We start from the raw sequence: 27,956 nt of genomic DNA, 5'->3' as shown, positions 1-27,956 counted from the left end.
TTGAGTCGCACCATAAAAGAGAGATGAGCCAACAAAATAGCCTGAATGCAAATTATTTAATATAAAATGTAACTCATAGAACAATCAATCAAAGCAACCAACAAATGTCTAGGGATAATAATGAAGATAAAGAACTTAGGAAATATTCACAACAACATTTTAACTACATGATACAAGTAATGCAAAACAAAACCATAAGGTTAAAGAGTCAATGAGATGGCAGGTCTTGACATGAGGATTCCTGAGTAGCCACAGCGTCCTGGTGTATCTAGCACAACAACTTTTATATACCCATTGATGAGTAATGCAGGCATCCAATCAGGATTTACCACATACTCCAATCTGGAGTCTTGGGATCATCACAGTGTATTAATATTGTAAAACTTAATACCTGTCGCTCTGCCTAAATCATAAAGTGTTCATCAAGTTTGTATTCTACGCAAAAAATTAAAGGGAGTAAACTAGAAATAATCTTGAACCTAAAAGTAAAGAAACTTTACCAATAAAAGCTGCAACACAGGACAACTGAACGGGCTTTCTAAATTTGAGGCCCTGGTATACTGCAAACTAACCGTCCTGGAGCTCCACCTTCTTTGATGTGCGGTGACTTTCCAGTGACTTGTTTCTCATTTGGAGAGTCGGACAGAGAACATCATCCAAAACAACACTAGCTACATGAATACACTGTAGAGTGGAGTACAGATGTATCTGCACCTGTACAATCACTTGCAAAGAGATTTTAAGCTGCAGAGGTGCTGTTTGCCAGATGTTTATGAAACTGTTCTTCTCTCAACAGCAATTGTGTTTATGGTAAACGCGAGGAGCACAACACATTTGCAACCCGACCAACTGCAGTGTAGGAGTGTTGGAAATCAGCATACCGTCACTCGGCCTTTTCAAACATTATTCAAACATGAAACATCCTGTGCACATGAGAAAATGTTTTGCTTCATTCATGTCATGTGTGCAACTTTTTGTCCACGTGTTTCTTAAGCTGAAACTCTGTAGACACTGATCAGATCTGTAGTTTTTCTCCAGTGTGAATCTTCTTTTGTGTTTTCAGATGTGTTAACTGATTAAACCTACTGTCCAAGTGTGAACACTTGTACTGTCTTTTCAGAGTGAATCGTCTGGTGCAGTTTCAATTTTGGAGCTGTAATAAAAGTCTTCTCACACTCAAAGCACATATACTCTTTCACACTAGTGTGGATCTTCATGTGTTCATTAAGGTTTGCTGATCGGTTGAAACTCTTCCCACACTGAGTGGATGTGAATGGTTTCTCTCCAGTGTGGGTTTTCATGTGTTTATTAAGGTTTGAGGAGTTGCTGAAATTCATCCCACACCGAAGCTGCGGTCACTCTAGAGTTTGAGCAGGCGAAATTCTGTTGAACGGCGCTGCGAAAAAGGGCAGGATTAAACAAGATGATTAGACATTAAAAAAGTGAGCGATTGGTCCATATTTTAAATTTCTGTCCAGAGGTCATGTTTTGATCTTTGATTAGTCTCACACAGTCAAGTAAAGCAATTTCGCAGGTCAGAGTTCACCAAGCTTGAACTTTGCAATGCAGTGAACTGCAAAACTTGACGCACAAACTTGCATTTCCGGTCTGACGCATTCGCGTGTGTGTGAATGGAAGTCTATGGGGAGAAAAGTCTAGTGTGGCCGCGGCTTAAGTGCAAGTGCATGGTATCTCTGAATGGTGTGGCTCATCATGTGTTTATTAAGGTGTGATGATTGGCTGAAACTCTTCCCACACTGAGTGCATGTGAATGGTTTCTCTCCAGTGTGGATCTTCATGTGTTGATTAAGAGATGATGATTGGCTGAAACTCTTCCCACACTGAGTGCAAGTGAATGGTTTCTCTCCTGTGTGGCTCATCATGTGTTTATTAAGGGATGATGAGCAGATGAAACTTTTCCCACACTGAGTGCATGTGAATGGTTTCTCTCCGGTGTGGATCATTGTGTGTTCATTTAGGTGTGATGAGCGTCTGAAACTCTTCCCACACTGAGTGCATGTAAATGGTTTCTCTCCAGTGTGGGTCTTCATGTGTTTATTAAGGTCTGATGAGCGTCTGAAACTCTTCCCACACTGAGTGCATGTAAATGGTTTCTCTCCAGTGTGGGTCTTCATGTGTTTATTAAGGTCTGATGAGTTGCTGAAACTCTTCCCACACTGAGTGCATGTGAATGGTTTCTCTCCACTGTGGATCATCATGTGTTGTCTAAGGTGTGATGATTGGCTGAAACTTTTCCCACACTGAGTGCATGTGAAAGGTTTCTCTCCAGTATGGATCCTCGTGTGTAGATTAAGGTGTGATGAGCAGCTGAAACTCTTCCCACACTGAGTGCAAGTGAATGGTTTCTCTCCAGTGTGGCTCATCATGTGTTTATTAAGAGATGATGATTGGCTGAAACTCTTCCCACACTGAGTGCATGTGAATGGTTTCTCTCCAGTGTGGATCATTGTGTGTTCATTTAGGTGTGATGAGCGTCTGAAACTCTTCCCACACTGAGTGCATGTAAATGGTTTCTCTCCAGTGTGGGTCTTTATGTGTTTATTAAGGTCTGATGAGTTGCTGAAACTCTTCCCACACTGAGTGCATGTGAAAGGTTTCTCTCCAGTGTGGATCATCATGTGAATCTTAAGATAGCCTTTTCTTCCAAAACTCTTTCCACACTCGGTGCAGGTGAAACGATTCTCATATCTCCTTTTTAAAATACCACCAGACTTTAAATGAGTTTTTTCATCAATGTTGACATGATGTTCCTCCTCTTTACTCCCCTCATTTTCTTCAATTATGTCTGAAATAAATAAATAAAACATTAGTTTACATTAAGTCTTAAAAAGTCATCAAAAGCTGAAAAGTGAAAAGACACTGGAAACACTGGCTACACACACTGTAATTTTGATGCACATTAAATGTAAAATAAATTCGATCATATTTTGTTCGGTCCATTAACATGTACACATTTAAGCAGATTCAATACATCTTGATTTATCTAGTGCTTTTACAATGTAAATTGTGTCAAAGCCTCCTAACATAGAAGTTATAGTAAATTGAAACTGTGTCAGTCCAGTTTTCAGCGTTTCTTACATAATTGATTATAAAAGTCATTTGGGTCATATTGATAAGACACAGATTTGAAAGCTGTAAATGGCCTATTTTTATTCGTAAATATTCATTATTACAACAAAATGTTTTCCTAAAATTTGTAAAGCAGACAGGGAATACTTGTTCATTCTGTGCCTGCCTGGTAAATGCATCCTAAAAAAGTTCTGGGGTAACAGCTTAGCAAACAGCTGAATATTTGCCTCACAGACATGAGACATACATGTACAGTATCTTGATAAAGGCTGGAATGTGCACCTTTCCCCTTGTGTGCTGTTGGGTCAATTTCATCCATTCTGGATTCAAAACTTTCTCAGTGTTTCAGCAAACGGACTGATATTTGGGGACATCTTATTTTGACATATTCTCGGAAAACGCTTTAAAATAAAAAAATAAACAAAACCTCAATACACTCTGGGCAAATCTACTCCCTTTTCGTTATAATCATGGCTGTTTTTTATCCATTGGCATCTATTATAACAACATTTTTTTGATTGCAAAGCCATGACAGCCATGTGTCAGTATAAACAGACTTTGGGAGTGCTTTAGATGACCAATCACTTCTGAAGATATGAAAATGGGCCAATGAAATCCTAATTGAATTGGCGGAGATGAAACTGATGAGCCAATTAGGGCTATATCAGTCGGCTGCTGGAGCCACCTCATCAGAGTTTTGCTTCAGACCCGATCTGAGATTAAACAACCCTTCTGCTGAGCTTACTTCCAACATTGAAGAAAGCATTACCTTCACCAGTGCAGAGGAAGACGTTCTAGCGGCGGTCGAGCTGTGTTTCTCGTCTCCTTGGCATTTCGCTGGTGACCTGAAAGAGCAGTTTTCTGAAAGAGCAGAATTCCCTAAGAGAGCACACGGTCGTGCAGCGCGTCTTTTTAAAGATGTCGTTTCAACCGTACGTTACTTGATGCGGTGGTTTCCTTGCCCCTGATGACAGGCACGAGTATTGCGTCACATGCTTGGGTGTCCAACATGTTGATGCGGTGCTCGCGGACAGTTCTTGCCTGCATTGCGATGGTTTGACTGTTGCGCAACCGAGGTCATGGCGAGCTCTTTTATTAGGGCAAGTCACCTCTGCTGCTCTCTGCCAAGCAGTTAGCACTCGGGCAGGCCTAAGGGTTACAGTGGGGGCTAATCCGTCGCCTATGGGTCAGCGGACCCCTTGCTACTCGTCAGTGTGCTCTGTTTCTGCTTCAAGTGCGAGCGCTGGTCCATCCTCCGGGTTGGTCATGCTTTCATTAGATGACACCAGGCACGTGATGTCCATCGCTGCATCGGAGGGCGGGTTGACATGCTCTGATGAAGATCCGGACCCCCTGCCACCCTCCGGGGTTGTCAGTGAGGTTTCGGATCTGGAATTGGACATGTTAGCCGTGTTATCCCGAGCTGCTTCGGCCGTGGGACTGAAGATGGCTTGTCCCCCAGAACCGCGGCCGGACCACTTAGATGGGTGTTATGTGGGGGTGAAGAAGAAGGCTTAGACCCCCCCATCCCCTTCCTCCCGGAGGTACACAGAGAGCTCACGCAGGCATGGAGGGCACATTTTTCTGCCCGGTCCTCGTGCGCTCCCGCTCTCACCTCCCTCGATGATGGAGCGGCCAGGGGTTATGAGGTGATTCCCCAGGAGCATGCTAACGCGGTCAATCTCTGTCCGCAAAGCCACTCCACTTGGAGAGGTCCACCCAAACTCCCTTCCAAAGCGTGCAGGTTATCTGAGTCTCTCACGGCCAGAGCCTACACTGCTGTGGACCAGGCCGCCTCCGCTCTGCACGTTATGGCCACCTATCAACGCTACCAAGCCGAGAAGCTGGCCCAGATGCAGGAGGGCGGTTCTCCCCCGGACTTGCTGCATGAGCTTCGCACGGCAACTGATTATGCTCACATGACCACCGAATTGGCTGCTCGTGCCCTGGGGAAGATGATGGCCACATTAGTGGTCCAGGAGCGCCACCTCTGGCTGAGCTTGGCTGATATGAGACGTTGACAAAGCTCGCTTTCTTAACGCTCCCATATCCCAGGCTGGCCTGTTCGGCGACACCGTTGGGGAATTCACCCAGTAATTCTCCGTGGTGAAAGAGCAGTCCAAGGCGATCAGTGAGGTCATCTATCAGTGGGCTCGGAAAACTGCTCCTCCAGCTGCCCCTTCCACTGTGGCTGCTCCTCGCCGAGGACGTCCACCTGCCCACTCCACTGGCCAAGAGACAATGCCGAGCCTCCCGCGGGACTGCGACGCCCCTGCCCGAGGGCGCCGCTAAGTCCGGTAAACGGACCGCAAAGTGTCCCTGAGACGGGCCATCTGGAAAAAAAGGGACCTACTCTTTCCTCGGTGGGGGGGGCCGAGGATCATCACATCAGTCCATAACAAGGAGTTTAAACTCATCGCTGCCGACTTCCAGCCTGGCGGCAACCAAATTTTCAATAAAAGACAGTTTACCCTCTCTCCGGATGCGCAAGCCCGAGCACTGCCAGTCTAAGACGCTCTGCCTTCCAGCTCGCAGTGCCAGGATCCTTTGCCTTAGGCCCTCAGAGTGCAGCAGAACGGACTCCTTTCTCTTACTCAGGCCTCACCGCGGGATCCAGGGAAGAAGGTAAGAGAGTTCTCTTATTTTCAGCTCTTCCGCTGGACGCATCGCTATCCGGGACGAGCGCTCCCATCCTGAGCTGCGCCTCAGTTGGCACATCAGCAATCGCTCCAATGGTGCCATTAGCGTGCGCTCTGCCGGCCTGGTTAGCAATTGAGCAGGTCCCTCCAGCCGAGATGTAGTCCGGGTTTTACAGCCTGTATTTCATCATGCCCAAAAAGAGCGGGTGGTTAAGACTAATTATAGATCTGCGCAGACTGAACTGTCATTTACACAAAATGCCTTTCAGAATGCTTACGCAGAAACGCTTGCTTCAGAGCGTCCGTCCACAGGATTGGTTTGCAGCCATAGATCTGAAGGATGCGTATATTCACTTCTCTATTCTTCCACGCCACCGCCCCTTTCTCCAGTTTGCGTTCGAAGGACGAGCGTGGCAGTACAAAGTCCTCCCATTTGGGCTCTCTCTGTCGCGGAGGGTGCTATGCGGTTAACCGCATACTCAACTATCTCGACGACTGGCTCATTTTAGCCTCCTCTCGCGATCAGTTGATTATGCACAGAGACAAAGTGCTTCGGCACCTCGACCAGTTGGGGTTTCAGGTCAACCGAGAGAAGAGCAAACTTTGCCCTGTTTAGAGAATTTCTTATCTCGGGCTGGAGCTGGATTTGATCACCATGGTTTCGCGTCTCTCCAAGGAGCGTGCCAGGCTAATGCTTTCCTGTCTGAATGAGCTCCACAGAAAGATAGTGTTTCCACTGAAATGTTTTCAGAGGCTCCTGGGGCAGATGGCATCTGTGGTCACGCCGCTCGATTTCATTCATATGAGACCACTTCAGCGTTGGCTTTGCGATTGAGTGCCCACATGGGCATGGCGAGCGGGGACACATCGGGTGCACATCACTCTGCTGTGTCTCTGCACCCTCAGCCCCTGGACGGATCTGGCTTTTCTACGGGCCGGAGTGCCTCTAGGGCTAGTATCCAGGCATGTTGTTGTAACAACAGATGCCTTCAGCACGGGCTGGGGGGCCGTGTGCAACGAGCATGCAGGCGCAGGTTCGTGGTCTGGACCCCACCTGCATTGGCATATCAACTGCCTGGAGCTGTTGGCAGTGTATCTGGCACTCTGCCCCTTTTTTCAGGTGCTGGAGCAGAAACATGTGCTGGTCAGGACGGACAGCATGACAACGGTGGCTTATATCAACCGTATGGGGGGTATACGCTCTCGCCGCATGTCTCAGCTCGCTCGACGTCTGCTCCTTTGGAGTCACACGCGGCTGAAATCCCTGCGAGCCATTCACATTCCGGGCGAGCTCAACCGAGCAGCCGATGTGCTCTAACGGCAGCTAGTGTCCCGAGGAGAGTGGACACTCCACCCCGATTCAGTCCAGCTGATATGGGCGCGCTTCGGGGAAGCCCAGATTGATCTGTTTGATTCCACTGAGAACGCATATTGCCAGCTGTTTTATTCCTTGACCGAGGCCCCCCTCGGCACGGATGCACTGGCTCACAGCTGGCCATCGGGCACGCGCAAATATGCGTTTCCCCCAGTGAGTCAAATCGCACAAACTTTGTGCAAAGTCAGGGAGGACGAGGAGCAGGTCTTGTTTGTTGCACCCCTCTGGCCCAACCGGACCTGGGCTTCGGAACTCATACTCCTCGCGGCGGCCCCTCCTTGGCGCATTCCCCTAAGGGAGGACCTCCTCTCTCAGGGACGGGGCACCATCTGGCACCCACGCCCAGATCTCTGGAACCTCCACATGTGGTCCATAGATGGAGTGCGGAGGACTTAGGTGACTTACTGCCCGTGGTACTTAAAACCATCACTCAGGCTAGAGCACCCTCTAAAAGGCATGCCTACGCCCTGAAGTGGAGTCTATTCTCTGAGTGGTGTGCTTCTCGCCGAGAAGACCCCCAAACTTGCCAGATTAGCATTGTGTTATCCTTCCTTCAGGATAAGCTGGAGCGTAGGCTGTCACCCTCCACACTGAAGGTTTACGGGGCTGCAATCTCTGCTCATCATGACGCGGTGGATGGCAACACGCTCGGGAAGCATGATCTAGTCATCCGATTAGGCGTGCGCCGATTAAATCCATCCCGCCCCCCTCTCATGCCCTCTTGGGATCTCTCTATAGTCCTGGCGGGTCTGCAGAGAGATCCGTTCGAGCCACTCGATTCGGTATCATTTAAAATTCTGTCATTAAAGACAGCTCTGCTGATCGCATCGTGCCTTAAATTCGGGCTGGGTTACTCTCACGTTGTCCTGAGACCCTAACCTGGCTATGTGCCCAAGGTTCCTACCACCCCATTTAGAGATACTGATGGGGAGGAGGCAGGCAGGGTGGGGGGTGGGGGGTTAAGCTCGGTGTCACCAACGCTTGCTGCGCCAGGCTCCCTAACCCGGAGATGCGTGCGCTTTTTCTTCTCTACTAGTAAGTTCCCATTCCCAGGCGAACCCTAGAGAATTCCTTCGAGGCCCCCAGCATCGACTCACTGGAGGAGTCGAGTGCATGGCTTAGTGTGCGGTTGGTATGCCCTTTTGGTCTACACGCATATTGAGGATCGGTGCCAGCTATGTGCATCCCCATTTGGTGATGCCATATGCATTATTACCACGGTGTTCCCCCTTATTAGGCGGTCCCGTGTCTTCCCTAAACTGCTAACCAGCTTATCATATGTAGCACTCCCCCTCATTAGGGCTAGTCCATATGTCTCTTTACCATCAGGTCTCCCCTTCTAGGGTAGTAGGTGGTCTCCGCTGCGTCCTCCCCCTTCGGAGACTGGCACGCTTTCCCAACATACTATCGTATTTTTTTAAATCCCTAGTCTATATTAGCTAGGTAAAAGCACACTTACGACCCCCGATTTTACACTTTTATTGCCATGCAATTGAAATATGTTGGGCCTAGGGGACGTTGGAAGGTTGCGCTCTTGGTGATGTCAGTGCGCTCACACTTTGGCTTGGCAAACTACACATCAGGAGCGTGACGGGCTTAGCTGCTGTGGCGCTTTCCATACAGTCTCCCAAAGTCTGTTTATACAGACACACGTAGAAGTTCCCTTATGAAGGGGAACGTCCTGGTTACGTACGTAACCCACGTTCCCCGAATAGAGAATGGAGACATGTGTCTCCACTGCCACAGCACCTGAGTCTCCAGCTGGGAGCTGAGCGATCGGCTCTTCAGCAGGCAAATTCTGATGAGCTGGCTCCAGCAGCCGACTGATATAGCCCTTATTGGCTCATCAGTTTCAGCTGTGGAGCTAAGCTCTGCCAATTCAATTGCCATTTCATTGGCCCATCTTCATATCTTCAGAAGTGATTGGTCGTCTAAAGCACGACAGTCAACATTGTTTAATTGGTTTTCACCCATGGGGTGGCAAAAAGGAAATTGGTGAGAGTATAAAGGAAGAGGAGGAGAGTTGAAGAGGGCATTGTGTGGTGTGCAGAAGAAAGAAAAGTTGACTGAACTGTTGCAGTGAGGGAAAACGAGTAGAGAATCCGGGTCGAGACGAGCAGTGTAAACTTAACGAGACTGTGAGAAACAAAAAGTGAAAGTACGTATCGAAGCAACAGGGCAAAGACCGCTGTCTTGTAACTGAAGTGCTCGTGACGTCTGTGAACGAGTGCGTCACCAAAGACTTTAGTGCAATGTACTGTCCTAAACAAAATCAACTTACCGATTTATCTTGCTAGCATATTGTCAGCAGCCGACTCACCGGCTGGGTTCGTCGATGCCCTCAACCTTCACATTCACACCTCCACATTCGTCATTCCCCTCTCATGTCCCTTGTCCCCTCTGCTCCGTGGGTAAGAAGCAAAAGTTGTTTTTTTTCTTGCCCAAATTCTCATTTTATTCCTCTTATTTTGTTTTCTCTCAGTACTATTATTATCAGTATTATTTTTCCCTGTTTTTTTAAATGTGACAAATCTGCTGGCCTGAAATTATTTGCTTTTTATCCTTTCACTTTCATTTGAGTTATAAGTGCTGAGGGTTTTGTGTTTCATTGTGATTATTGTTATATTGTTTGTTTTGGACTTCCAGTTGTAGCAGCGCCATGCAAAGACGCAAACTGTTGAGGTCCTCACGTGAAACGTAAAATTTTGTTTAATATTGCTCTTATCCTAAATATTTTACCTTAAACCTACCTATACTGAAAAAATAAGCTTTAAGTGTCGGAGTCTAGCTGTTCTGAGCATAATTCAACTTGAATCAGAATGAATAAAGGCCGAAGCAACTGTAGGTAGGCGAAATCCGCTACTAGTCTCCATTCTAATGCTAACCCTGAAGAGCAAGCTGTATCTAAGAAAGAGACGGCTCCGGCGAGTGATAACAGTGCGGTCCTTCAAGGTATTGATGCACTAAAGGGCGATTTGATTGCTAAAATTGAGGAAAAGTCTGTTGCGCAGTCAAATGAACTTTGCAATCATATTGACCAGCTTCAAACAGAGTTACGTAATGCTGTGGAGCACATCAACGCCAGAGTGGAAGCAGCTAAAGAGTGACTGCTCTGGAGTCTGTGTTGGGTGGATAGTCCGACTCTCTTACTACCCTGGAAAAAGAGTTTAGTATAGTGAAAAAGGAGCTGGCTCTGCTGAGACCGAAGCGAATATCTTGAAGAGAGGTCTTTCTGCTCAAATCTCCACATTACAGGAGTTAAAGAAGGATGGGAGCACGGCAGACGCGTGACGGAATTTGTAGCTGGCATCCTGAAAGATACCCTGAACCTCGAGAGGACTCTACTACTGGACTGGGCACACCGCACTCTACGCAGCAGACCAGTGAACGACAAGGAACCGCCACGCGTCTTCGTGATTAAATCCCACTACTTTTCCGAAAAAGAAGATATTTTGAAGAAAGCCACTGAAATGAAGGCAATCGCGGCAGTACACTGGGCTGTCAAGGACAATACAAATGTTAATGTCACTCTCTGGTTGACTTATAAATTACCACTATAGCACATTTTTGTTGTTGTTATTTCTAGTTCTGAAGTTTATTTTGTCAATAATGGGGTAGCTTTGTAGTGAAACATCAAGAGCTGTTCAAATGGTATTGTTTTATACGTGAGGTCCCACATGGTCAGCTAGTTAAGAGTGGAAGTAGCTGGAAGTGTGTGCAAGTTTACACACAAGGTTTCAATATTGTGTTGTTTCTACTTTATAAGTGTATGTGCGATCACCCCTTTTTTTTTTTCCTCTCTTTTTTTTTTCCTTTCCCTTTTTTCCTTTTCCTTTCCTTGTTTGTACACACCCCCATACAAACAAAACCCACAGATACCTTTCGGATGCTTCTGATAAATGTTTTCGACAGCCCTCCATAAAAATGGGTGGAGTAAAGACAAACTTTACCAGTTATAACATGCGGGGGCTAAATCACCCAGCGAAACAAGGTGTTTGCATATCTTAATAAGTTAAAATCTGATATTGTATATTTACAGGAGACATATCTGTATTATATTCTGTAGACTCTTAAAGCTATTTAGGCTTATTTAGATAAGAGGATAGAATATTAAATAAAGACTGCAGACCAGGTTGTTAGTTAGCCGGAGTTTCTCTTGTTCTACACTCCATGTACATAGTGCTTCACAGTATACACAAGTACAGGGCACCACCAAATGGTGTACATCAGAATACATCACAACATCTGTTGAAAATGAACTATTCTAAACTTAATAGAGTATGTTATACCCAAATATATCATTCTAACTTCAATAGCAAAAGTATGGGCATTGCTGTACTCATACATAAGAATGTACAGTTGGAGTCAAATGTATTGGATAAAAATTGCAGATACGTAATAATCCCAGGTAAACTTTTTAACATGTCTGTGGTCCTGGCAAATGTGTATGCTCCTGATTGGGAAAATGTAAAATTTTTCATTGATTTATTTTCAATTTTGCCTAGTCTTGACACACAATTTAATTTTAGGAGGCGATTTAAATTGTGTTTTGCACCCAATTTTGGACCGCTCTAGCTCTTCGAGTAATACATTAAGTCAGCCAGCAAAATGCATCAACTCCTTCCAGACATTTGGTGTAAGTGACCCCTATAGATTTAAATATCCATCTTCCAAGCAATTTTCCTTTTATTCACCTGTGCATCAAACCTATTCCAAGATTAACCATTTTCTCCTGGACAAGCAGTTAATTCCCTTAATGTCAGAAGTAGAGTATGGTAATATTGTTATTTCAGACCATTGTCCAGTCTCACTAAAGCTATGTTTTCCAGGCAATGTAATCCCCCAACGTACATGATGGTTTAATTCAAAACTCTTGGCAGACGACCATTTTGGAAAATTTATTGATGCTCAAATTGATTTCTTCCTTGAGACAAACGAATCCCAAAAGATAAGTTATAGCATCCTATGGGATACTTTGAAAGTATATATAAGATGACATATTATTTCATATCAAGCTAGTGCAAATAAAAGAATGTCAAAACGGCTTACAGAGATTATGAATAAAATTAATACAACTGATCAGCTACACTCAACATCACCTTCCAAAGAGCTTTATAAGAAAAAACTTCTTCTGCAAACAGAATATGACTCCTTGACTAGTGAAAATGCAGAGGATCTCCACATAAGATCACGCCAGATTCATTATGAACATGGTGAACGAGCTGGCAGATTATTGAGTTACCAACTGAAACAATCCTCAGCAGCTGGTTTTATAGCAGCAGTTAGTAAGGATGATGGCAGTATTATTACTGATCAACAGGGAATTAATGATCAATTTAAAAACTTCTATAAAACTCTTTACAGCTCTGAGGTAAACGAAATTGAATGTATTGAGAGATTTTTTAATTATTTAGAATTACCATCCTTCTGTGATTCAGATCAGTTGGCATTAGAAGGAAATATAACACCTTCTGAAATTGAAAATGCAACCAAAAAATTGAAAACCAGAAAAGCACCAGGCCCTAATGTCTTACCGGCCGAGTTTTAGAAGAAGTTTTCTGCCAAGCTAACACCCCTGTTGTGCAAGGTATTTGCTGAAGCTCTTGTCTTGGAAACACTCCCCCCCCCTCCATGACATCGGCTGTTATAACAGTACTTCTTAAAAAGGATAAGGATCCACTTAAATGTGAATCTTATCGGCCGATCAGCTTACCATGCTCTGATTATAAGATCCTGGCTAAAGTGCTGCCAATCAGAGTGTAGTCAGTCATGAGAAAGATAATTCACCCAGATCAAACTGTTTTTATTGTTGGGAGACAGTTATCTTACAACCTTCGTCACTTATTTAATATTATTTATTCACCTAAATCCAGAGGTCCTAATTTCTTTAGATGCCCAAGAGCATTTGATATAATAGAGTATATCTATTTATTTACAGCGCTTAAAAATTTTGGTTTTAGCCCTGGATTCTGTTCCTGGATTAAAATTTTATATTCCAGGCCCCAAGTATCCATTCAAACAAATAACATAATTTCTAAATGCTTTTCACTCTCTAGGGGAACAAGACAGGGCTGCCCTCTGTCCCCTCTGCTCTTTGACATTGCCATCGAACCTCTTGCAACCATATTAAAGAACTCAGATGGCTTGCGAGGAATTTTCAGAGAGGGACAAGAACATAAGCTCCTGCTATATGCGGATGATCTTCTTTTTCTGTCAAATCCAGATACATGTATTCCAAAAGCTCTTACAGTAATTTCAGAATTTGGAAATGTTACTGGATACAAAGTCACCCTAGCAAAGAGTCTCCTCTTCCCTATCAATGATAGAGCACAGCAAATGTCCTTCCAATCTTTCCATTTTCACTAAGTCCTGATAAATTTGTATATCTGGGTGTGAGTGTGACACGCAAATATAAGGATCTGTTAGTTATAATTATAATTATTTCATTATTAATTATCATTATTTAAAACGACATTAGACAAAGCCAAACAAGACAGGAAGATCAATTTCATTAAAATGACAATACTACCAAGATTTCTGTTTCAGACTGTGACTGTTTTTATTCCCAAGTCATTTTTCAAGTAGTTGAATAATTGTTTTTCTACATTTCTCTGGGATAAGAAAACTCCTCACATAAAGCAATTCTTGGAAAAAAAGAAGGAAGAGGGTGGATTGGCAATGCCAAATTTCCTATACAATTATTGGGTGGCCAATTTACACAAACTGATATTCTGGTTTTCCAACATCTGTAATGATGAGGCCCCACTTTGGTTACTGATGGAACAGCACACGTCTAATCCAGTGTCTTTACGCTCACTACTTTGTGCTTTGATTGCAGTGAGTAAACAGTATTCTATAAATAACTGACTCTGAGTTAAAGTTACCTCTCTTTCAGAAACAGGCTTGACTTACTCTGCTTTCTCCAGTTTGACAAACCTGCCATTTCGAAACGAAAAACACAGTTTCTCTCATTTCAGGGTTAAAATACTCTGAGTTTTCATTTAACCTTCTTTCTGAAACAGGGCCCTGATCTCATATGCTAGTATTTTAGAACTTCAGTTGCCTATTAGAGAAATGACCAGGAATAATCAACTGCTACTTGCTCTACAACCAAGTGTGTTCATGACTATACATCCAAAGAAACACAATAAAATTAGAAAATATGACTTTGCAACAGGCGACGTGGTGGTGCAGTAGGTAGTGCTATTGCCTCACTGCAAGGAGGTCACTGGTTCGAGCCTTGGCTGGGTCAGTTGGCGTTTCTGTGTGGAGTTTGCATGTTCTCACCATGTTTGTGTGAGTTTTCTTCGGTGCTCCGGTTTCCCCCACAGTCCAAAGACATGCGGTACAGATGAATTGGGTAAAGCTAAATTGTCTGTAGTGTATGAGAGTGAATGAATGTGTATGGATGTTTCCAAGATATGGGTTGCAGCTGGAAGGACATCCGCTGCATAAAACATATGCTGGATAAGTTGGCGGTTCATTCTGCTGTGGTGACCCCAGATTAATAAAGGGACTAAGCCGAAAAGAATATGAATGAATGAATGGATGACTTTACAACATCAAGCAGTATTAGGCATGGGCCAGTATAAGATTCTGACGGTATGATAACCTTGAATAACAATATCACGGTTTCACAGCACTGTGATTACTGCTCTAAAATATATTCTTTTAAATGTCTGGGTAAAACACAAAAACTTTTCCCCCTTTGAACACAATATATTTTCTTTTGAGAAACTTTGAAAATATTTTGGAGCAGTAAACATGTCAGGCTGAATAATTCAAATGAATCATTGACTTCTGCTGTCTTCATTTGTTTCATAAACACAGATTTCTTTACAATTTAAAATTGCATCTTTGTATATCTTTTCTGCTGGAGATACTGTTGTCCTGAAACACTTAAAACAAAATGTAAAAAAAAAAAAAAACCTTACATATACCGTAGGGACGGTACAGCAAAAAAATATCATCCCATGTCTAAGCAGCATAACACTGTTTTTACAATCTAAAAATTCATTCTTTAAAAAAGTCTCAAGCAAAAAGATTCCAATGGTGCCGCCTGCTGGTACATGAAGATTATGATCAATATTCGGATGAACTTTACACTCGAATGTTTGCGTATCATCAACATGCTGTAATCCATTACTTATCAGCAAAAGTCATTTAGACTAGTTTGTTGGCCAGCTGTAGTCAGTGCAATGCTAAACGTTATTGTTCCACTATAATTTGTTCGTTTTGCTTCATGTCCTCCCACAACATCATCATATAGTTTAGAATTCTGTACAATGTTTTATAATAATTAATTATTTTAGTGTCCATTTCATTCAGCATATTTAAAATTCTGACATACTTTAAACCAGGGTTTCTGCAGGTTTCACCAAGTTAAATGCAAGACTTCTAAAGACATTTTTAAAACCATTATGAATGAAATTTTAGACTCATAAAAGGCTAAAGGCTAATAATACAATAATAAATGAATAATGAAAAAGACAATATTTTAAATATTTCTTAGCAAAAGATTTTAAATATTGTGTAAAAAAATAGCAAGCTATACTTGTATCCATACACTTTTTTTTTCCAAAACAAACTTTATTTAAATAAAAAAAAATAAACAAATGTTTTAAAAGTTTTAAAAACTATAATAAACTAAACCTGTGCACAACAATCTGTCCAGGTCGATGGCCTTAGCAGTAAATACATGGAGCACGTTTAAACAAATGTTATTGTAAGCAAAAGAATTAAACCATTATGATAAATAGAGTTAAAATGACCTTTTTGAATAAAAGTTGAAAGTTTTATTGAGATGGATTGTTGGTGATTGTATGGGTTTTGGCCAGATTGGGTAGCAAAACATGAACAAAGGAAAATGAAGTCTTGTTTAAAAAAGATATAAGACCTACAACACAATATTTCAGTAAATTTAAGACTTTTTAAGACCCCACGGAAACCTGGTTTAAACACAATAGCCCTGGTTATTAGTTATTATAATAATGACGTAATTCTAACTCAGATACTATCTGTGAGAACTAGTAACAACTACTAGAAACAAGTTTAAACCCATAAAGAATTTGGAATTGTGATCAACGTGACATATGCAAATGGAAAGTACTAAGCCAACACTTTCACTGTAATAGCAGATATCTTCTATGAGAATACTGTAGGTCAAATATCCTCAGCTCAGTTAAACTTTTTAAATTTATTGTTTTTATTTATTTTATATAGCACCAGTGCTTAAGGATGCTTTACAAACAGTAGGAGAACAAGAAAAGCAATAACCTTAAGAAGGTAGAGAAAATGGGAGACTAATAATACATAAAAGAATGACAAAAGACATGAGAACAAGTAACAAGAAAGAAACTCATTCCTGTCTTTTAATGAGTGCTTATGTGCATTTAGGAGAACTAGGCAGCACACTCAGGGCTGCAAGATGGATTTAATTTAGTATTCTTATTATTAAAATATATCTGAATGAGGATCAAATGACTGAGTTGGTCTTTGAGAATGAAAATCAACCTGTTTGTTCCTGCAGATCTTCCCGTTTGACTCTGAATGTTTCTTCAATCTTCACATCTTCACTCTCCTCTTTAATAAACGCCATCTTTATAACAGTGTGGAGATCAGTCGCTTCAGCAGGAGTTTTTCTCTGTTTGGACACTTTATCCTGTTAAAAATTAACAAAACAATAAAAAAAATTAATGAACAGAAACAAAATAACTTCTCTTCAACACTTGCTTCAACAGTTTCTTTATATGAGAGTAATTAACAAAAAGAAATCAGGTAAAACGTTTCTTTAAAACACTTATTACACACTTTTTGTTACTTTATTCAAACAATAGCCCTCAGTTACTGAGAATAAAATAGTACTACGATGTATAAAGGGTTAAAATATTATCTCCAACAACAGGAACATAATTTAGCATCGTATAAAAAACCTAAAACTACAGAACTATGAATTAAAATCGGTTTATATCTGTAAACGTTTTAAATCACAAACCTTTCTCCAGTTGAATCACAGCGCTGAAGCGGCGCCGCCTGATGACGTCACACGCCACGCCAAAATAAAAGTCTTTTTGTTTAGCTTTTTTACCACTTACTGTTGCAGTCATGGCTTATTGATACATTTCTCCTATGTTTTTCACTTTACACTATATCTGCTCTCTGCTCTCTCTCTCTCTCTCTCTCTCTCTCTCTCTCTCTCTCTCAAAACTTTAATCTAAACATTTTAAGACAATTTTCAAAAACTTTTTTAATCCAGTTTATGATGACTTGCATGTCTACAACACATTACCTCCTATTAATATCTGAGTCCAAATCTCATCTTCATAATTATGACCTCTTTTTTTCCATTTCTACATCTTCATAGGCTTATATAGGGTTTCTATTTTCACATGAATTGTCGTCTCTTATAATCTGTGTTCCACGTTTCCTGCCATTCTTTAGCAATATCTTCAGTAATAATATTTAATTTACATTTACTTACGGAAGCATTAAAGGGGTAGTTCACATAAAAATTACAATTCTGTCATTTCCTCATTCTCTACTTGATCCAAACCTGTTTGAGTTTCTTCTGCTGAATGCAAATGATGAGAATACAGGAGCAAAAACAGCCACAATATGGTTCAACAGTTCCTACTTTGGCTGCTTTTTTCAACACTTTCTACTACTAAAGTTACTAAAGTCACATGGACTGTTTTGACAATGTTTTTGGTTCCTTTTCTGGACTTTGAGCATCTCGGGACTCTTGCTGTCTATGACAGACAAGGGAGCTCTCCGATTTCATCTAAAGTGTCTCAGGGCCAAAGTTATTAGGGGATTGAAACAACAGACTTTACCTAAAGCAGTATAAACGCTGGATGTGGAGAAGAAAGTGAAGACGCCACACACCTCTTCTTCTGGCTGTGTGTTGAGTCAGAGCAGAGTAAAGCTGCACGCTGCCACCTTTTTCTTCTTCTTCTTCTTCTTCGTTTTTTGGCAAATTGCATTCTTTGTGCATATCGCCACCTACTGTGCTAGTTGTGCAACCAGATTCTGTGATTGTTCTGCCCCAATTCCACAGACCTCAGAGTCCAGGCGCCGGTTGACGCTGCGTGTTCAGCTCCTCCCCCCTGCACACTGAACTCCTTAATCTCTAGACTTGTAACAGAGCACTTATTTTATTTACTTACATGAGTTATATTTTAGTTATATTATTATTAGTTATATATTATTTTATTATATCCTTTTATCTAATCCTGTATTATATAAAAAATTTATTAGAGTCCTATATCCTATACGATCATAATTAAACTCATACCCCAATAGGTATCCTATATCTTTATCTTCCTTTCTTTCTCCTTAAGATATTCCATTAGTTCCTTTCTTTCTTCTCTATATTTTAAACATTCATATATTACATGCTCGATTGTTTCTTTAACATCACAAGATTCACATAATCCATTCTCATGTATACCAATTAAAAACAATGAATCATTTAGTCCGGTATGCCCCAGTCTCAGTCTGGTAATTATCCCCTCTTCCTTCCTATTCCTTCCATGAATAACCATTTTAGTGTCTACATTCTTTTTGATTTTATATAGATCTCTTCCCTTCAAATCTGTATTCCATACTCCTTGCCAATGTATTGTCACATTTTTCTTAATAATACTTTTAATTTCTCCTTTACTTAATGGAACATTTATATCTATTTCTTTTCTTTTAGTCGCATTTTTAGCTAATTCATCACTTATTTCATTTCCCACCACCCCTATATGTGCTGGAATCCAACACAACCCAACTAGAATTCCTTTCCTTTGGATTCTCCATATTAATGTAAATACTTCATTCATTAAATCTTCTCTAGATGACTGATGACTGGCTAATGACTTTAATACTGAAGCAGAGTCTGAGCAAATCACAACTCTGTCTGGTGTCACTTCCTCGACCCACATAAGTCCCACAATGATAGCAACCATTTCAACAGAATACATTGACGGTTCCGATGTTGATCTTTATTTTATAAATACCTCCAAATCAGGAACACACACTCCTATTCCTGTCACACCCTTATTTGGGTCTTTAGATCCGTCAGGATACATTTGTGTACTGCCATAACATTTATCAACTATATGCTTATATACATTTTGTTTGAGTGTACCTGATTCCTCCCATTCATTTCTTTTATCCAAGATCTCAAGATTAATTTCAACTTCAGGTATTATCCACAGGGGGACTTCAATCCATACTGGGCTTTTATTACCCACTATATCAAATACTTGGTGTTTTTTTGCTATATTATGTATATCCCATCCAAATCCTCTTCCTCTATTATTTGTATACTCCCAACAATCCATTAAAGTTTCTTTTACAATGTTCTCTCCAGCATAGCTTTTAATAGATGACCAATATGCCAGCGCCAATTTCTCCCTACGCAGATATAATGGTAATTCATTTGTTTCAACAATTAAAGCATTAACCGGTGTTGATTTTACTGCTCCTATACACATTCGAAGTGCTCTATATTGAATTCTATCAAGTCTTTTTAAAATAGTCTTTGATGCTGCCACATATATCATACACCCATAATCAAGTACCGATCTTATTAAAGCCTGATACACTGTGAGCATTAATGATCTCTCTGCTCCCCATTCTTTGCCTGCTATTGCCCTCATTGCATTTAAAGTTTTCCTACACTTCTTTTCCACTTCCTCAATATGCTTTTTCCATGTGTACCTGCTATCCAGCCAAATCCCTAGATATTTAAATTCTTTAACCTTTTCTAATGATTTCCCATATATTGATAATTTAATGTCACTTGATATCTTCTTTTTCCTACTAAAGATCATATAACATGACTTACTGATTGATATTTTGAATCTCCAAAAATTACTCCACTTTTCTACCTTATCTGTCACAGCTTGTATATTTTTAAGTACCTGCTTTAGGTTTCTTCCTCGCTTCCATATAGCTCCATCGTCAGCATAAAGAGCACTTCCTATCCCAGTTCCTAAGTCTTTGAAAATATCATTAATCATTATGTTAAAAAGCAATGGACTAATAGTACTGCCTTGAGGAATACCGTTTTCTGCATTAAAAGATGAAGAATGAGCATTTCCCACTTGAACCATAAATGTTCTATCATTCAGAAATTGTTTTATCCAGTTATATAATTTTCCTTCTATGTTCATTTTATCAACTTTAGCTAACAATCCTTCTCGCCAAACTGTATCATATGCTTTTTCAATATCAAAGTACACGACTACCATAAACTCTTTCATGTTAATTGCTTTTTCTATTTCATTAGTGACTTTACTTAATGCATCTATAGTTGATCGTCCTCTTCTAAAACCACACTGATATTTGCTATATTTTTCCTTTTTCTCCACATCATAATTAATTCTATTCATTATCATTTTTTCCATTAATTTACCTAAATTTGATGTTAATGCTATTGGTCTGTAATTTTCCGGTTTTGTAGGATCTTTCATTGGTTTTTGAATCGGTATTACTATTGCTTGTTTCCACATTTTTGGGATAACTCCTTCTTTCCATATTCTGTTGTATAGTTTAAGAATCAATAAAATAACTTTTTCTGAAAGATGTTTAATCATTATGTAGCTTATCCTGTCTCCACCTGGGGCAGTATTTGCACATTTCCCCAGTGCTCTTTTCAATTCTGAAGCTGTAAAATCTACATCCATACAACTATTTCCATTTATTTTATTATGCATAATATTTGGATTTATTTCCATAAACTCCCTTCTACTTTCTTCATACTCGTCCCCCAATTCTATACTATATAATCTTTGTAGAACATTTCCTAGCATATTAGCCTTTTCAATTTCTGATATAGCAGTTACATCCTTCTCAATCAACACTGGTATTTGTTTTCTCTTTTTCCCTTTTCCACTCATATTTTGTAACATTTTCCATACTTGATCTATGGTGGTATCTTTCCCCATCGTCGAGCAAAATTTTCTCCATCCCTCCCTCTTAGCGATTTTTATCAGTCTCCTTACGTTAGCTCTTGCTCTCTTGTAAATCAGCATGTTATCAAAGTTCATGTTTTTCCTAAGCTGTTTGAATGCCTTATTCCTTTCTTTAATTGCCTTGCTACACTCTTCTGTCCACCATGGAATGTTCCTCTTTTTTTCACCTGCAGTTCTTATAGGGATGTATAAATTAGCTGATTGTATTATTAAATCTGTCAATGACTTGCATAATATTTCAACTGTTTCCTCTTTTACTTTTACTAAATTTTCTTCACAGTATTTCCCAAATGCTACCCAATCTGCTTTCTCATATTTCCAGCAATTCTGTAGATATTGACCACTATTAAAATTCCTTACATTTAATTGACATATTATTGGAAAATGATCACTTCCAATTGTGCTCTCACTTAATACTTTCCATTCACAGATATTAGCTATTTCATTTGAAATAAATGTTAGGTCTAAACATGATACTGTATTGTCAATTATATTATACCTAGTGCCTTCTCCAGTGTTCAGGCAAACTAAAGATCTTTCTTCCATATATTGTTCTATTATTTCCCCATTATCATCTATTTTTTTACTCCCCCATAACCAATTGTGAGCATTAAAATCCCCACACCAAAGTTCTTTCTTTCCTCTTTCAATCTTTTCAAGTGAATTGATTGAAATGTTTTTACACGGATTATAAAAGTTATATATTACCAGTGAATTTTCACAATAATAAACCTCAACCATCACACACTCTAATCCCTCCACCTCTCCCAAGACTCTGTACGTCATTTCATCACTTATAAATGTAGCTACCCCTCCTCCTTGACTCCCTTCCCTGTCTTTCCGTATCAATTTATAACCTTTTAAAACAAACTGAATATTTGGTTTAAGCCATGTTTCCTGCACACATATTACATTTGGTTTATATTCTAACTCTAAAACAAATTTTTTAAACTCTTGCCCATTCGCAATCAAACTTCTTGCATTCCATTGTAGAATACTTATAACCATTAAGCTAATCAGAAACTTGAGAAGCATCATTTATTGTTGATCGAGTGAGAATGTCATGAATCATATGGGCAGAAATTCCTGTAATTCCTAAAAACTCTGCTGCAGCATCTAGAATTGTTTTAATTTTAGCTGACCTGCTTGTCATTACAGCTGTTACATTAATCACTTTGACAATGAATACCAGAAAGTTCTCTTTTGTCATTATTAAGTCATTTTCCTTTATACATTTGTGATTACAATTATTTTCCCTTCTGTTCCCAGTCTCAGTATTCATTTCCAGTTGTTTTTCATTTGTCATTACTTCCTCTGTTCTTATCTCCCTTTTCTGGCAGCTCTTGACTGCTTCTGCATATGAAACTTTGTGTTCTATCTTGAATTTCTGTACCTCTTTTGCTTTTATCTGAAATTCACATCCTCCATATGCCGCACTGTGTGGACCCCCACAATTGCAACATTTTAGATCATTTGTACATTTGTCATATTCATGATCTTCCCCACACTTCACACATCTCATTTTTCCTCTACATACTGCTGCTACATGACCAATACGCTGACATTTGTAACATCTCAAGGGCTTTGGAATGTATTCTCTAACTGTGTAGCTGATGTATCCCATCTTCACCTTTTCAGGCATTTTACCTTCAAATGTCAGCAAAATGCTCATACTTTCTTGTCTATCCCCATTTACATTTTTAAGCAATCTTCTCACATTGATTACTTTGCCTCCTATTATATTTTCCTCAATCTCTTCGTTGGAAATATGTGTTGGAACACCTGCAATTACCCCCTTCTCATTTTTGGCTACTCCAATTTCTCTAGAACTTACTTTTTCTCCGTTCATCTCTTTAATTCCAAGCAATTTATTTCTTTGTGCAATGTCCTTAACTATTATTAGCACTCTTCCTTGTCCCATACATCTTGCCAAACTAACTGTTCCGATTAGCTTATCTATAGCCTTAGACAGCCCGATTGGATGTAGATGTTTTCCTGTACCTTTGTCAAACGTCATCATTACTTTATATCCTGATATTTCATTTTGCGTTTGATCTTTCTTATTATCTTTCTCACTCGTTTTAGTCTTTTTTTTATTTCCATTTACCACATTTTGCGTATCCTCATAGTCTTCCTGTTCTTTATACATGGCTTTCTTACGTTTAGAGTTTTTCTTTTTGGAAAATTTTTCTGTAAAGCCCATACTCTCATTTATCATTGACTCATCCGAGTCATCATCCATGATTGCACAACAAGCACAGATCAGATCAAGCGATGACTGTTTATTCACTTAAAGTTGTTATTTTTAAGAAATGTTACAGATACCGCGAACTCCAGCTTGTTGTTGTCTCAATCCGTGACGTAGCTTCCGCTTCCTCCTCTCTGTGTGCATCCTTGAATCACATCGCGGGAGCAGCGCAGCCTTATGACGTCACACGCCACGCCAAAATAAAAGTCTTTTTTGTTTAGCTTTTTTTGCCACTTGCAGTTATGACTCATTGATACATTTCTCCCGCGTTTTCCACTTTACACAACAGATCTGCTATCTCTCACACAGACAGAGATATTCAGTATTTAAATTTGATCAAAACCTTTAATCTAAACATTTTTAAGACAATTTTGAAAAACGTGTTTAGGGTCATTATCACTATAAAGTGCCTTTGAGACACCAAAATTAAATAAAAAAATAAAAAAATAAATAAAAAAGTTAGAGATTTTTTATTTAACCACATAGTTGTTGTATTTATTAGACCTTAGGCTGTAAGAAATGAATGTTGGTCAAGCTCCTGCACTTTTTACAAATAATCTGCATGCAGAAAAACAGGAAACAAACCTCAAATTGTGTCAATCCTGTCATGAACAAATTCAAAGTAGTATATTTTCATTGCAGTGTGATTATAACATGTATATTTTCAGAAAGGTCATGTGTCCCTTTACTAACCCAACTTCATGGAAAAATTGTATTTATATTAATGAAATAATGGACAAAACATTAATTTTCCAATAAAATAGGCTATCAGTGCACATATATTTCTAAATAAACCCCAAGATCTAAAATATTTTGTCAAACTTTCAAACCTTATAGGTTAATTAAGAAATCACACAAGATGTTTTGCTGAGGTTATAGATAATTTGAAAAACAACAGGTACAACAAGAAATATTAAAGGGTTCATATAAAAGGGTTATAAAGTTTTCAAGAATTCAACTTATGTTTTCACTAACACTGCTAACCACTGAGCCACCATGCCGCCCACCTCTTCTGGTATCAATTAGGTTTTATCAATATGCAAATTAATATTAAAATAAACAATTATTGTTCTTCAAGTTAAACTAAATTTGCTAATGAATCTTTATATTGTACACTGTATTGGAGGAGTGAAGGGAATGTTGGAGGCAACTCAAGTTAAACACCTTAATACTGTTGTTGTTGTTTTTTTCAGAATAAGGTAAATAATTAGATTACAGATGTTCACATAAGTATACAAATACTTATGGCTGCAGTTTTATTTCAAACAGTCAGTGAGCTCCATTATATGGACTTAAAAATGATGTCCTCAATATAGACTAAGACAGATATTGCCAAAAGGTTTGTATTGTCCACGACTCATATTGCATCTACTCCTGCAGTGTATGTGTAAGTGTTGTAACATAAAAAATGAACTAATTAACAATAAAATATTAAAGAAAATAAAGTGTCAATAACAATGCATATATGTCCACCCTGTCAAGGAAGGATTTGTGACAGGGTGGACAATGACAAGGAGGACATTTTTGGCTAAAGATAGCATTTATTCAGCACAGGTTATACCTGCAGCTGGTAAAGTGTTTCCCTATTTAAGCTCTTTGTACACTATTTAAAAGCTACATCTTTAATTTCTGATTCTTTTAAAATTAATTAATATTTCACTATGACAGAGCGGACATGTTAAGCTTGTCAACATTCAGTTTCAAACCCAACATGAGGAAAAATAGGAAACATAAGTGTAGATATTTACTGTGTGCACAGTAGATGTTTAAACCTCCTCTGAAAAGCAAACTGGGCACTGGGATGCTAATGAGTACATCAGAGTACATCTTAAAGGGGCATTTACCAGATCATGATAGGGTGGACAGCAATTTTAAGGACACGTGCAAAATGATTAATGACATTATTAAAACAAAATAAAAGTTATTAAAGTGCCTTTTTTGTTCAATAACTTGTTTAAGACAATAAGAATATATATAAAAAAATTTTTTTTAATTTTATCTAATTTACCTACTTTTTAGCCTCATTGAAGTTGTCTGAGCAGTGTGTGGGACATGGCAAAATCACATCTATTCAATGAAAGAATATGGCAAAAACAGACAAAAACATATTTCAAAACACTTATAAATCTACCTGCATGTGTGTAAAGGTTTAACCAAATATATTAAAACGTCAGAGTTTCATTATTGTGCATTATGTTCATATAGGACTGATTCAATCTTGTGGGACATCAAAGGAACTTTATAGTGATAATGACCCAGCTAGTGAAACTAAAACATGTAGTAGTACTGGGTACTTTTTACTTAAAGGGCACCAATTTGACCCCTTTTCAAGATTTAGGAAAAGTCTTTTGTGTCTCCAGCATGTGTCTGTAAAGTTTCAACTCAAAACACCCATCAGATTTTTTATTATACATTTAAGAATGTTGAGATTATCTGCTTTAAACACTGAGTCTTAGTGGATTAAACAAGTTTTTTTAATTGTCTTAAAATGTTTAGAGTAAAGGTTTTGATCAACTCCAAATGCTGAATATATAAGCCATGACCAGGAATTTCGCAGATTTTTAGCCCATCATTAATTCTGTTTATTTACTTGAGTAAATTTGTGTAAATCTAAATTTATTCATTCATTTTAGTCCCTTTATTAATCGGGGGGTTGCCACAGCAGAATTAACATGTTTTCATATGCATGTTTTTACGCAATGGATGCCCGTCCAGCCACAACCTATCTCTGGGAAAAATCTAAATTTATTCAGTTTTTAAATTAATTACAGTAATATTGACTAATATGAAAATGTTCATCTGATTTATGTACAATGCAGTTTGTAATGCAATATTTTCTTGTCTTTTAGTAGATATATTATGTGAGAGACTTGCTTTGTTTACCAAATAAATGGAATCTAATTGGATTTGCATTTTAAACAAATACAATTTTAAAAGATATTATTATTATTTATTATTTCACATATTAAGGTTTTAGTTATGATACTCTTAAAATAATTTCACAGAAATCCGCAGATTTTTACCAAAATTCTCCGCAGAAATAGAAAAAACCGTCCGCAGATTCCATCTGGCCCTAGCCATGACCTCAACAATAAGTGGCAAAAAAAAAATTGACTTTTATTTTGGCGTGGTGTGACGTGATCAGGCGGCGCCGCTTCAGCGCTGTGAGTCAACTGGAGAAAGGTTTGTTTTAAAACGTTTACAGATATAAACCGATTTAAAGGTTCAGGTTTTTCATCCGATGCTAAATTGTGTTCCTGTTGTTGAAAATATTATTTTAACTCTTCATACAACGTAGTATTATTTTACTCCTACGTAAATATTGGCTATTGTTTGAATAAGTTACAGAAATCTATGTAATAAGTGTTTTAATGGAACCTTTTGCCTGATTTCCTTTTGTTAATTACTCTCATTTAAAGAAACTGCTGCAGCAAGTGTTGAAGTAAAGTTATTTTGTTTCTGTTCATTGTTTTATTTATTTTAAACAGGATAAAGTGTCCAAACACAGAGAAAAACTGAAGCGCTACTGAAGCGACTGATCTCCACACAGTTATAAAGATGGCGTTTATTAAAGAGGAGAGTGAAGATGTGAAGATTGAAGAAACATTCACAGTCAAACATAAAGATCTGCAGGAACAAACAGGTTGATTTTCATTCTCAAAGACCAACTCAGTCATTTGATCCTCATTCAGATATATTTTAATAATAAGAATACTAAATTAAATCCATCTTGCAGCTCTGAGTGTGCTGCCTAGTTCTCCTAAATGCACATAAGCACTCATTGAAAGACAGGAATCAGTTTCTTTCGTCACTTGTTCTCATGTCTTTTGTCATTCTTTTATGTATTATTAGTCTCCCATTTTCTCTACCTTCTTAAGGTTATTGCTTTTCTTGTTCTCCTACTGTTTGTAAAGCGTCCTTGAGCACTGGCGCTATATAAAATAAATAAAAACAACAAATAAAAAAAAGTTCAACTCAGCTGATGATATTTGACCTACAGTATTCTCATAGAAGATATCTGCTATTACAGTAATAGTGTTGGCTTAGTACTTTCCATTTGCATATGTCACATTGATCACAATTCCCTTTTTTTCATCAACTTCTTTATGAGTTTAAACTAGATTCTAGTAGTTGTTACTAGTTCTCTAATTACCAGGGCTATTGTGTTTAAACAGGGTTTCTGCAGGGTCTTAAAATGTCTTAAATTCCAAAATCTTAAAAAGTCTTAAATTTACTGAAATATTGTGTTGTAGGTCTTAAATCTTTTTTAAACAAGTCTTCATTACCTTTGTTCATGTTCTGCGACCCAATCTGGCCAAAACATATACAATCACCAACAATCCATCTCAATAAAACTTTCAACGTTTTATTCAAAAAGGTCATTTTAACTCTATTTATCATAATGGTTTATTTATTTTCCTTATACAATAACATTTGTTTAAATGTGCTCCATGTTTTTACTGCTGAGGACATCGACCTGGACAGATTGTTGTGCATAGGTTTAGTTTATTATAGTTTTTAAAACTTTTAAAACATTTGTTAATTTTTATTATTTTTTCGAAGAAAGTTTATGTTGGAAAAGTGTATAGATATAAGTAAAGCTTGCGTGTTTTTAAACAATATATAACATCTTTTGCTAA

General features: G+C 39.0%; 1 protein-coding gene across 1 annotated transcript; it reads right to left on the bottom strand.

Moving 5' to 3' along the window:
- Nucleotides 1-41: 41 nt before the first annotated feature.
- LOC130222826 (gastrula zinc finger protein XlCGF57.1-like) lies at nt 42-17,149 on the bottom strand. Its single transcript, XM_056455385.1, has 3 exons — nt 17,099-17,149; nt 16,618-16,765; nt 42-2,806 (listed from the first exon to the last, which is right to left on the bottom strand). Exons 2-3 carry the CDS (start codon nt 16,700-16,702, stop codon nt 1,656-1,658), a joined length of 1,236 nt encoding a protein of 411 aa, XP_056311360.1. The 5' UTR covers nt 16,703-16,765; nt 17,099-17,149; the 3' UTR covers nt 42-1,655.
- Between the last annotated feature and the right edge of the window lie 10,807 nt (nt 17,150-27,956).

The sequence above is a fragment of the Danio aesculapii genome, chromosome 4 (assembly GCF_903798145.1).
Source record: "Danio aesculapii chromosome 4, fDanAes4.1, whole genome shotgun sequence".
Lineage (NCBI taxonomy): Eukaryota > Metazoa > Chordata > Actinopteri > Cypriniformes > Danionidae > Danio > Danio aesculapii.
Note: the sequence above shows the minus strand (reverse complement) of the source record. Positions and strands in the feature narration are given on the sequence as shown.

Excerpts from the sequence above, each read along its gene's own strand:
- LOC130222826 (XM_056455385.1), bottom strand. The coding sequence starts at position 16,702 with ATGGCGTTTATTAAAGAGGAGAGTGAAGATGTGAAGATTGAAGAAACA. Across the intron at positions 2,807-16,617 it reads AGATCTGCAGGAACAAACAG|ACATAATTGAAGAAAATGAG; the intron begins GTTGATTTTCAT and ends TATTTATTTCAG.